The sequence below is a fragment of the Strix aluco genome, chromosome 1 (assembly GCF_031877795.1).
Source record: "Strix aluco isolate bStrAlu1 chromosome 1, bStrAlu1.hap1, whole genome shotgun sequence".
Lineage (NCBI taxonomy): Eukaryota > Metazoa > Chordata > Aves > Strigiformes > Strigidae > Strix > Strix aluco.
Window position 1 is genome coordinate 68,642,386 of NC_133931.1, and position 12,176 is coordinate 68,654,561.

The 12,176-nt window shown below is 38.9% G+C and overlaps 1 protein-coding gene across 8 annotated transcripts in view; it reads left to right on the plus strand.

Moving 5' to 3' along the window:
- Positions 1-12,176, plus strand: part of ANKS6 (ankyrin repeat and sterile alpha motif domain containing 6) — a 50,836-nt gene that overhangs the window by 10,277 nt on the left and 28,383 nt on the right. For all 8 annotated transcript variants that reach the window (XM_074824147.1, XM_074824155.1, XM_074824166.1 and 5 more), the window contains exons 4-6: positions 833-1,037; positions 5,505-5,611; positions 7,089-7,237. In XM_074824147.1, coding sequence (XP_074680248.1) covers positions 833-1,037; positions 5,505-5,611; positions 7,089-7,237 — 461 coding nt within the window. The remainder of the gene's footprint in view (positions 1-832; positions 1,038-5,504; positions 5,612-7,088; positions 7,238-12,176) is intronic.

Genomic DNA, 12,176 nt, shown 5'->3' on the forward strand with positions numbered 1-12,176 from the left:
TTTTAAAGAACTAGAAAGATGACAGGAATAATGCAGTAGTCTTGAGCAAGAAATAGGGAAGTTTTGTATTGGCGATTTAGTTTAAGTATTGGAGGCAGAGTTAAAAAATTCCAAACTGTCTGAATTTAAGAAAATTGAGGACTGGAATATATTGGTTTCTTGGGAGGTTGTGGAATTGTATCGATAGAGGTTTTTAGAATCAGTGAACCACCTTTGTAAGAGGAACTTACGGGCTAGTGTGACATAGGTCATTGTTCTACCTGCTTAAGGCAAGGGATGGCCTGTCCACCACCTTTCAGAGTGCCTTTGTACCCACTCTCTTTGATTCTAAAATTGCTGCTTTCTGTGTTTTCAGCCTGTGGAAATGGAACAGGGATCTTCATCCTGCTGAAGGACAAATCATGGTGTCTCAGCATCATCAGTTTTCCTTGCATGACATGATCTTATGACAATTTAATAGAAATATACCCTACTTGTGTCTTCACATGTGGGATGCACTGCAGTTTATACAGCCTTTATAGCTTAGTTGTTCATTTCAGAAAATGATTCTTGTAATGCGATTGTATTGTAAGCGTACAGGTAGGGAAAATGAGGCACAACAGTGTCTCGTGTATACCACAATTTTATGTAGCCTGGGAAGATGTACTGATTAAGTAAAAGACAAATCAGTACAAATATTTAGCTTTAGTGTTGCAGTTGCTCTTGTACTTTATTTTTCTTTTTTATTTCCACGAAATGTAGACCAATGTCAGCAAATCAAAATACAGATTAATTCAGTGGCTAAGCAGTTCTCTGTTGCTCATGTAGATTATGTTTTATCACTGTTTTGCAGGAAACTTTCAGCTGGTTAAAGAGATTGTTGATGAAGACCCAAGTCAGGTCAATATTACCAATGTTGACGGTGCGTCTCCCTTAATGATTGCGGCTGTAACTGGACAGCTGCCCCTTGTTCAGCTCCTTGTTGAGAAAAATGCTGATATTGACAAACAGGATAATGTTCATGGCTGGACAGCACTAATGCAGGCCACATACCACGGGTAAGATACATGTTCTCTTTGGGTTTAGCAGTAAAGAAGTTTCTTCTTACATCCCAATAGAAGAAATCTTTTTGATACTGACTGTGGAAGCAAAGGGGTCTTACAAGAAATTGGGAGACCTGTGATCTCAGTTTTCCAAGACTCTTGCGCTGCCCTCAGCTTTTCAGAGCAGACCTGAATGCCATTTGGTTTTCAGAAGGAATGGCACGTTTGGAAACTTGAATCTTGCTCAGTAAGTGCTGGGAACATAATGCTTCAGGCAGGCACTAGGAACTTTGGTGCAGATTTCAACTTTCATTCTTTGATGTTTTTTAGTGTTTTGTAAGATAGTATCACCTCCTGTCAGGGTTGTAGGCCTAGATCAAGTTGTGAAACTTCAAGGCAAATCACCCTTCTATGTGCCATATTTTCTAGTTTTAAAACTATTCTTATGTTCCCTTATTCAGCCTTTAGTTTTCATGGAGTTTTCTGAAATGCACCCACTGGAGAACTGGTTGTCATTTTCTCTAAAGCTACTTTATAAATGCAGGTAGGCACTTAAAGAGTCAGACCCCAGAAATTGGCTTGTTACTTCACATGTGATCTGTGCCATATACTTGGCATTGTCTGAATACAGGATATTCCATTTAGGAAGATGAACTTTTCTCTGTTGTAGACAAGGCCCTCAGCAAGGTTAAGACTCACTTCACTGCCTGATAATGCTCACATTAATTGTACAAATGCAGATATCCTGCTCCAGCTTCTGTTTTTAGTCAGCATATCTCACTGTACTGTGAAAGTGCAACAAAGGGGAAAAATAGGAGGTCAATTTGTCATTGCTTTGTGAAAATTTTCTGAAGTAGTTCCTGGGACCTACAGAAGATGAGATTCTCTGCTTCCTCACCAGTGCAGTACTGATAGCAACAATAGGCATTTCACAGAAGTGCCTGAAGATAAGTTTTTCTGGTGCGGCCATTTCGACTAGCAGCAGCCACCGCAGCACACAGCTGGAGTAGAAGCAGCCAGCAGAAGGTGATGTGCAGGGCTGCTGGCATGTCCTCTTGCCAGTACTCAAGCACTCCTTGTTTGTGGGAGTACAGAGCACAGCAGAGTACTGTATGTGTTCAGATACTGCCCTTGCAGTTTCCTGGAGGACTGTGTTATGAAGATCCCCTTCCCTATTATATCAATCAGTCATACTTTATAGTATGAAATTGTATTAACTTGTTAAGACACTTAACATTTGAGGTAGTGGAATTTTACTGGAGACTTTCGTATTGTTCATGCTTAAGTAAAACAAAGTAAAGGACACCAGCTCAGTGGAAGAACCAGAAGAATATTCCAGCCCTGGAAATAAGGACTTGACTTATTGGAAATGTAGAGCTGTCCATAAAGGATAAAAGATACCCTTAGTCAACCAGGATAACACCGGCATCATAGCCCCTCTAATGCATCATTGAAACTCTCCCAATGTTGTCTGGCATCATAGATAAATAACGTTAGCAAGCCTGACTCCAGGATCAATAGATGAGCAGCAAGAATGCTGCAGGAATACATTTGCTTTGCAAAGTTTTACTATGATTAGTAATTGGTAGTGTGGGTGTTAGCGATTAGTCACAGAATCATTCAGGTTGGAAAAGACCCTTGGGATCATCGAGTCCAACCATCAGCCCTACTCTGCAAAGTTCTCCCCTACACCATATCCCCCAGCATCTCATCTAAACGACCCTTAAACACATCCAGGGATGGTGACTCCACCACCTCCCTGGGCAGCCTATTCCACTGTCTGACCACTCTTTCTGTGAAAATTTTTTCCTAATGTCCAGTCTAAACCTCCCCTGTTGCAGTTTAAAGCCATTCCCTCCTGTTCTATCGCTAATCACCTGTGAGAAGAGACCAGCACCAACCTCTCTACAATGTCCTTTCAGGTGGTTATAGAGTGTGATGAGGTCTCCCTTTAGCCTTCTCCTCCTCAAACTAAACAGTCCCAGCTCCCTCAATCTCTCCTCATAGGATCTGTTCTCCAGGCCCTTCACCAGCTTCGTTGCCCTCCTCTGCACTCGCTCCAGCACCTTGATATCTCTCTCGTATTGAGGTGCCCAAAACTGGACACAATACTCCAGGTGTGGCCTCAACAGTGCAGAGTACAGGGGGACTATCACCTCCCTACTTCTGTTGGTCACACTATTTCTAATACAAGCCAGGATGCCGTTGGCTTTCTTGGCCACCTGGGCACACTGCCGGCTCATGTTCAGCTGTTTGTCAATTAGAACCCCCAGATCCTTCTCTTCCAGACATCTCTCCAGCCACACCTCCCCAAGCCTGTGGCGATGCATGGGGTTGTTGTGGCCCAAGTGCAGGACCTGTCACTTGTCCTTGTTGAAGCTCATCCCGTTAATGTTGCCCCACCGATCCAATCTATCCAAGTCTCTCTGTAGTGCCTCCCTATCTTCATGCAGATTGACATTCCCGCTTAACTTGGTGTCATCTACGAACTTACTGATAATGCACTCTATGTCCTTATCAAGATCATCAGTAAAGATGTTGAACAGAAATGGTCCCAACACCAAGCCCTGAGGAACACCACTTGTGATCGGCCGCCAGCTGGATTTAGCTCCATTGACCATCACTCTCTGGGACCGTCCATCCAGCCAGTGCTTGACCCAGCAGACCGTTCACTCATCCAGGCCATGAGCAGCCAGTTTTTCTATGAGAATTCTATAGGGCACTGTGTTGAATGCTTTTTGAAAATCCAGGTAGACAATATCCACAGCTTTTCCCTCGTCCAATAGTCGGGTCATCTTGTCATAGAAGGAGGTCAGGTTTGTCAGTCAGGACCTGCCTTTCATAAACCCATGCTGACTAGGCCTGATCCACTGTTTGTCCATTACATGACTTTTAATGGCACTTGAGGTGACCTGCTCCATGACCTTCCCTGGTACTCAGGTCAGGCTGACAGGTCTATAGTTTCCTGGATCCTCCTTTCTGCCTCTCTTGTAGATGGGTGTTACATTAGCTACTCTAGTCAAATTGTGTTGTACCAAAATGCTCAAAGGGTACAAGAACCCTGTGTAAAACCACATTAGGGATGCCCCAATTTGGCTGTGACACCTCATGTGCATGAATAAATATTTACCCTTGTAACTCTATACTTTATATTCTAGCCTTTCTCCTTGGTCAGCATGGGCCAGTTGTGAATTTTTGTAACTGGAAATCTCTGCAGAGCCTCAGCTTTACCTTTCTCTGAAAGAACAGTGGTATGGAGGGTCTCTAGTTTGAAGGAGGGAGCAGGCAAGGTCTGTGTGAGCCAGGGGCACTAAAGGATTGTGTCTCTGTGTGCCTTCATGGTGCAGGACTGGAAAGCAGGATGGGGGGATGACACAGTTTTAAGGAAGAGAGGAAAAGTAGTGGGAAGTATGCAGAACAGCTGTGAGGATAAGCAGAAATTTTGTTAGAACAGAGAAGGAACATTCTTCCTCCATTTTACGTTTATTTTATCTGGAGTGAGTTCAGAAGTGAAAACTTGGTCTGTACAGTAAGAAGTAATGCTCTGGAGGGGTTGAGATCTGTTTGTCAGCTTTAGTATTAGAGTTTGCAGTCACCTATTGCTACTTAGGAAAATTTTTGCTCATGTTGCTTATGCATGTCTGTTTTTATACAAGGTCAGTCTCTGCTCAAGAGGAGTTTTGTATTAAATACATTTTCCCTGGCTTTTTTGCCTGTTTGCCTATTTTGCAGACTGAATTACAGTATTGTTTTTAACTCATGAGGCAAGGCCTGCTTATTTATTCAGGTGTATGAGAAGGGAAAGGGGCTAATGGGAATGGGATGATGAGTTCCATTTACGCAAGTAGCTTTTATGAGCTTTTGTTGGAAGGTATTTGTGTTGGTCATCTTTTAATGCTGATTGGCTTTGCATTTTAAACACCTCAAAGAAGTGATAACGTGCGTTCTTAATTGTATAATTTATATCTCTAATTAAAGTAAAGTACTGTTTGGAGTTTATAAATTATCTTCAGTCAGTTCGGCTTTTCTGTACGTAGTTTCTTACCTGTTCTGAATATGAAGTTGTGTTGAAGTATTAGTGATGGCACATGATGACTACTGGACTGACCTTTGTCTTTCCACCTGCATTTTTGCCCTAGGCATTAATGGCTTGTCACTGGAAAGGTGTTTGGCAACAAATCCAGAGTCAATTGAAAAAGGTCAGTTTAAGAAACTGACTGTTCAGATTAGGTTTTTTAGGCTGACTTTTTGCATGTTGATTAGTGTAATTCATAGCGAGTAAACAGTGATTGACAAAGGAATCATGAGAGCTTCTGAATAGCTTGTGAACAAATTTTAGGCTTGGTTAGCTATAGAAAAGGTAAAACTCTGATCTCTAATTGAGGAGCAGTGGTATAAAAGGATGAAAATGGAGTATTAGGGGTTTCTTTTTCTAAAAAGAAGGTTTTAACATGAGCAATGCATTTTTTTCTTCCCTTAAAGAAACAAAGATGTTGTAAAGTATTTGTTAAATCAAGGAGCTGATGTCAATCTTCGTGCAAAAAACGGATACACAGCTTTTGACCTGATAATGCTACTAAATGATCCAGGTATGTTATTTCAAAGAGCACAGAGGAAATGTACAACATAAACAGATAAACATCCCTTCCAATCTAGAAAATACATTAAAGTTCCTAGGAATTATCCTCTGAGGTCCATCCTTTGAGGTCCAGGCTGCACTGGACCAAGAAAGGATACTGCCTGAAAATGGTGGGGTGTGAGTTAATTGGTTAGATGAGTATATACATTTATGGGATAATGGATTTTGTGCATTCCTCTGGCCTTTGTTTTTGAAGATGCTCCAAAATGTGGTGTTTGTGTCACCAGAGCCAGTTCAGTGGCATTTGACTGTGGTAGCCCAGGTATTCTGTAGTGTCATTAGCACAGAGCTGTGAACTGGAGCTAGAAATTTCTGCTCAGTAAACAGCAGTAAAGGGACAGGACAAAGAGAGTGCAATCAGAACAAAATTAGTGACTCCTGGCTGAACCTCCCACTAGGTCTTTAAAGGCTGAGAATAAATCACACTTCAGGGTTCAGGTTGCTTTTGTGGGAGTACTTTAGAAAAAGGCAGCACATTTTGGGGAGACTTCAATGAAACACATTTAGTTTTTGTTGTAGTTTGTTTAGCCTATATAATTTGTTATTGCTAACCTTGCCTGGTACCTGAATTGCTTTATCTGAAGCCAAAAAATACAACTGCTGATGGAATTAATGTTTGTTTTCTCTGTATTTACTTACTGTGATGGTTTTGGTCACTAGCAGATACCTTTACTTTGTCAAAAGTAGATCACTAATAGTATGAAATTTTAAAAATAAATGCAGTGAATTATTTCATAACTAATTTCTTGTACGACAGAGTAGTTTATCTTGTTACCTGTCAGTATATATATAGGTCAGTTCTGTCTGCCCTTCTGAAAGTGTTTCCTGACTTCTGTACAAAATACAGATTTACAGAATATTTTTCTTTTTTTTTGCTTTCCTGTCCTCATCTCATGCTCATTCTTTTTTCTTCCTCTTCCTTTCTTTTTTCCTTACTTTTTTTGTCCACCTTTTTTTCTTCCCATGTCTTTTCAGCCCCTTCATTGTCCAGGCTGAACATCTCCTTTCTCTTTGGGATTTAATTTCAAGCTTCTTTTCTGCAACCTACGCTTGAAGAAAGAATATTCATTTTTCTCTACTCTCTTCTGTGTCAGGTGAGAAAAGGGAGCATCACAATATTGTTCTTCAGCAAAGTGCGAGAGGAGGCAGTTCACTTGGTCACACATGACTGATTCCAACTGAATAGCATGCTTATTTATTTTGATAAATACGTTTAGAGAGTGATGGTAAGACTGCAGCCCACTGTGTGGAGAGAAGGCATGGGAAACCTAGGTCAAGAGAGGAGGTTTTGGGGGTTCATCTGCTTTGTGTTTGAGAGGTAGATCAATTACAGCTTATGTGGGATTTATAGGGAGAGTGTCAGCATATCAGTCGTAATTTGGGAAAGCAAAACAGAATAAACACTACCTTAATTTGTTTTCTTTTAGACACAGAGCTTGTACGGTTACTGGCATCAGCATGCATGCAAGTAGACAAAGACAAGAATAAACTGAACAACAGATCATCTTTGCCTTGTTCTAGAAGTAGGCAATCCTTAAATGTCCCAATGTTGCCAGATGACAAAGGAGGTCTAAAGGTAAATACATTCACTCTTAATAAATAACCAGTGATTGTTTCCTGTAATGTATGAAGCAGAGAAAGTAATTGCTAAGAAGTACTTTGGATCTAATACGTAACAGGTTTTTTTGGGGGTGTGTGGTCTGAATTCCTCATTGACAGCACTTCCTGGTTTTATGAAATATGTGTTCAGCTTTTTTTTTGTCAGATGGCAAGGCAAAGGGAAGACTTAAGGAAGAGTTTGCATCGAAGCATTTGAGTGCCTAGAAATAGATCCCATAATTAAGTAGTGGAAGATACCATGTTCATAAGTTTGGAACTGAATTTCCATTATGATCTTAATTTTAAATTTGCCTTTAAAATCCAAATGTACTCCATCTTTAGTAGGCTGGTTTTATACTCATTGCTAAGTTAAAAAAAAAATTAGCAAAAAAGTTTTTTTGAAATTGGAGTGGATGTGTTAAGGGAATTTGGCTAGTGTCTCCTAACATAGTGAGAAACTGCCTATTTATATGTTGTTCTATGTAGAAATTGCAGCAGTAGTTCTTTTATTTTACTTTTATGGTATTTAGTAGACTCTAGAAGAAGGAAGGATGATTTTGGAAGGAAACTGAAGTTCTGGTAATGTACTTGCAAATACTCCTGGGACTCTGTGTGGAACAGCCCAAGAGACTTTAGAGGCTGTATCTCTTGTCTACTTCTAGGACAGAGGGTAGACTTAATTTCAACCATAAACGGAAACAGGCTTTTGGCATTGAAAATTAAGAAGATCATAGCAGAGATTTTAATATGACGAGTGGAAGAGTGTGCAGTTCAGGTTTATATGTCCTCTGGCATGCTGTATCTTAACTTGAAATTGGCGGTAGTCCAGTAGGAAACCAGAGAGTCAGAAAAAGTGCATGCCACTTACAACGTAAGACACAGTATCTTTGTTTATGTTTGCAAAAAAAAGAAGGGAAAAGTATTAGCTTATTTTGTTGTTGTTGTTGTTTATTTAGGTGAATAATTTTTGATTATGGTATACCTCAGAATTTTCTCGGGTCCCTGATCTCACATTTTTAGTGTAAATATTATCAGGGCCTTGGAAACACACATGGTAATTTCCAGGCTATTGTTGACATGGATTTTAAAGACCTTTCTACTTTAGCTCAAATCTGTTTTGCAGTTTTAACTATGAAACAACAAGTGGTTATTTTCATATGATTATTCTATTATTTGATACGATACAACTTCAGTATGAATTCAGATGGACCTATTTAAGAATGCAGTTACTTATATAGGTGATTGTCACAACAGCTTTTGGCTTTACGGAATACAGATCAACAACAGGTCACATGGCAGCTCTTGCAGTGTTATGATGCAAAGGCTTGAGTTAGGGTCATAAAAGATTATGAAGTGAAATTAAGAAAAAATTACAAGACCTGTCAATGATAAAAATGTACATGTGAGTACTGACGCTAACTTAGTATTTTGATGTGTGGAATGTTTAAGTATTTGGTCTCAAAACTACAAAATATTACAGTGTTTACAAGTTAAGTCTTAATCAAACACTTTTTCAGCAGAAACTGTATTCTGTATAGTTCTCTGATATATATATACACACGTAACCTGAAAGACAATGTAGCCCCCTCTTCCATCACTGCTTAATGCTTTATTAACCATTCTGTCTGACCACAAGTATGTTACATATCTTACTCTCCTTATAAATGTTCAGAGAGGCTATAAATGACAATTACAGATTGCCTGGGGGGAAGTGTGTCATCAGACTCATCTCTCTTTGGACCAGCATGTGAAGAGAGTGCTGAAGTGAGGGACCTCTCCTGGGTTTTGTAGCAACAGTGCTTGCATGTGGGCAACTGCTCTGTGCTGAGCCAGAATTGTAAACCAAAGATATTTATGGTGACTCAGCCAGTACATAAATTTTCTGTCTAGATCAGTGCAAATGACAGAATGTGAGGGTCTACAGAATCATGGAAATGTAAAAATGAGAGGGAACTTGACAGGCTTACCTGCCTTTACGTAAGGAGACAGAACGAACATGCCAAGAACATCCTTGATGGAAGTTTCTGTTCTCTCTTCCTTCACTGTGGTGAAGAAGATCCTTTGGTCCCATGATCTACATCAGCACCCAGTTCCACTGCTTGTCGCTTCTTGCTGTTAGAATTTTTTTCCCCGATCTAATCTGTATCTCTTGCTGCATATTAAGTTGGTTGATTCTTGTTCAGTGGCCACCTTCATTTTTATAAGAACTATATAAATACTTCAAGGACTATCATATTCTTTTCAATCTTTTTTTTTCTTCTAGACTGAACAAAAGTAATTAATTCAAATTTCCTTGTTTGCAGGTTATGTTTCCTAAACTTCTTACTATTTCAAATTTGTATCTGTCAAGGTGAGGGATTCAAAACAAGTCATGAGATTGCAGCTAATGTCTCAGTATCACATAGTGGTGTACAAAAACTACTTGTGCAGTTGTGTGTTTCATGCTGTTATCAGTGAAATTCACCTATTTTGCAGCAGTAAGACATCGTGCATCTATACTTAGTTTGTAGTATGTTATGACTCAGATGTTCTTTTTTTTTTTTTTAGTACAACTGCTTTGCTATTTACTTCCTTTTCTGAATTTGGACACTTGATTTCTTCTTCTTACATGTCAGCTTGACCCCTACTGAATAATGTCAATTTTTCAGTGTTAAAATTTAGAGCATCTTAAGGTGCTAATGAAACTGTCCAGATAGATGTCTTCCATAGACTCTGCAAAATATGTTTCATTGTTGCTGTTGTTAATGAACATTTCCAAACTCCTGTTTCACTCCACGAAGTATGACCTCCCAATTTGAGATCAAATTGTTGGTAATTTGTCTCTTAATATGTTTTTTGGCTATGCTGCTTTTCCTATACTAATTTTATTTAAACCATATTTTCCTCAGTTGTTCGATGAATGTTATATGGAATAGTGATAAAAGCTTTATTACAGTCAAGCTATGTTACAGCTTTTCTCCCTTCTGCCCACTTGACCAGTATTCTGTCACAGGGAGAGATTGATTTCGTGGGATTTATTCCCAACAAACCCATGCCAGCTGTCTGCTATGAGCTGTGGTGATATGCAAAGTTTTTTCCATTATGTCCTTTCAAGTTAAGCTTTTTGATCATTAAATTTTCAGATTTTCCTCTTTGGGGTAAGGGTGATGACGTATTTGTCTTTTGATTGATTTCTGTAACTTCTTCCATCCTCTTAACTTATCTTGAAGATAATCATTATTTGTTCAGAGGTCATGTTGCCTATAATTACTCTAGGGTAATATTAATCAGTCTTGTCTGGTTTTAATTTGTGTAAGCTCATTTAAATATTCTTACTCTCTTAAGCAAATGCACATTCATTCATACCTTCCTCCTGTTAATGGTATTCATACTAAAATATCTGATCACAGTAGGCTGATTTTGAAGTTTGAAAAAAACAAACCCTTTTCTGTGTCTCCTATTTGATCACTTTTGTCATTAACAAGTAAATTTTTTATTTTGTGTGTTTCTTTTATTTGTAATTTATGTGTAATACAGGCCCTTGTACCTTTACCTACTGATTAGGTAGTGGATAACCATGATCTCATTGTTTACGCCTTTCACACAGAAAGTGTTAACTGCTTTGCTTCTCACCATTTTGTGGACTTTAAAGCAAAGTTGTGTCTTTTCCATACGCAAAAATTTTATTTCCTCTCTTTTCTTCCTGCCTGTGCTTCTTTAGCAAGTTATACTCTCAATGTCAGTATTAGAGCACTGTGAATTGTCACATTCAATTTCTTTTTTAGATTAAAGTTGTTTGAGAGCAGAGATTCCCAGTTCTTCTCCTTATTCTTTCATTCCTAATATTGTTTCAGATGTCTAAGGTATTTCTCAAGTGGCAACACCATTTTTCTGTTCTTTGATACTGTTGCCTTCTCCCGCTGCTACTAGATTTCAGCCTTCTGACAGACACTATTTTTAACCACAAATGCATTTTTGTTACTTGTCTGCTTTGGTCTAGTTTAAAGCCCTTTACTGCAACTTCTGTGTATGTGTGATGTGGTAGGGTATATGGAAAGACCACAGCCTTCTGCAGCAGCAGACTGGAAACTTCAGAGCTCAGACCAACATACTCTGCATGCCAGAGGACAAGATGAAACCTCTCCACTATTATTCTTTTCTTGTTGAGAGCAGTAGGTCGTTATATGGTAACACAGTGGCTGTACTTACTCCATTTTGGGTTAGTTTGTGGTGTCAGCATATGTTAGCCAAGGCAGAAGCACTGTGAAGAAGAGTAACAAAGATGATAGGAACTTAGAAGTGATCTTTGTTACAGGAGCAAGCTAGCTTCAGTGAACAAAACCAAACCGCATTGTGCAAGCAGTCTCTCTTGTAAGCTCATTGTACTCCGTGTTAAAACTAGATGGATTTTTTTCTTCCCTTTCAGTTCCTTTTGAAAGGTGAATAAACACTGAACTGTGTGGTTTTCATTGCTTTCTCAGAACTATTTGTCTCTCTTGCCTTTTTTCATCATTTGTTGCTGAAAGTAATGTAAATCTTTATTAGTTATGGGTCCAAAGAGATATAAAGGTCTGAGAACTCTATCCATTACTATTGCTCTGTGCAGATTTAAAATCTTTTTAATGATCATCTGCTGGAAGGATTGATTTACAGGGAATAAGTTTACAGTTTATATTACTTCTACTGTATGACAGTTGGGAAGGCATATATCAGTAAGCACTTGAAAAATGTTAAATGCCAAGGAGCGAGAGGAATATGTATGATGAGAAGGAATGGCTAAGAATAAAGAGTAAACTAGGAGAGTGTGTTACCTGGATTGTTATCACATAAAGCTGACTTGATGAAGTATCATCACTTTCACATGACTATTTTTTTTTTTTTTTTGAAAGTGTTTCAGAAAGGGAAGAAGAAGCTTTACTAAGAAATAATCAGAAGAT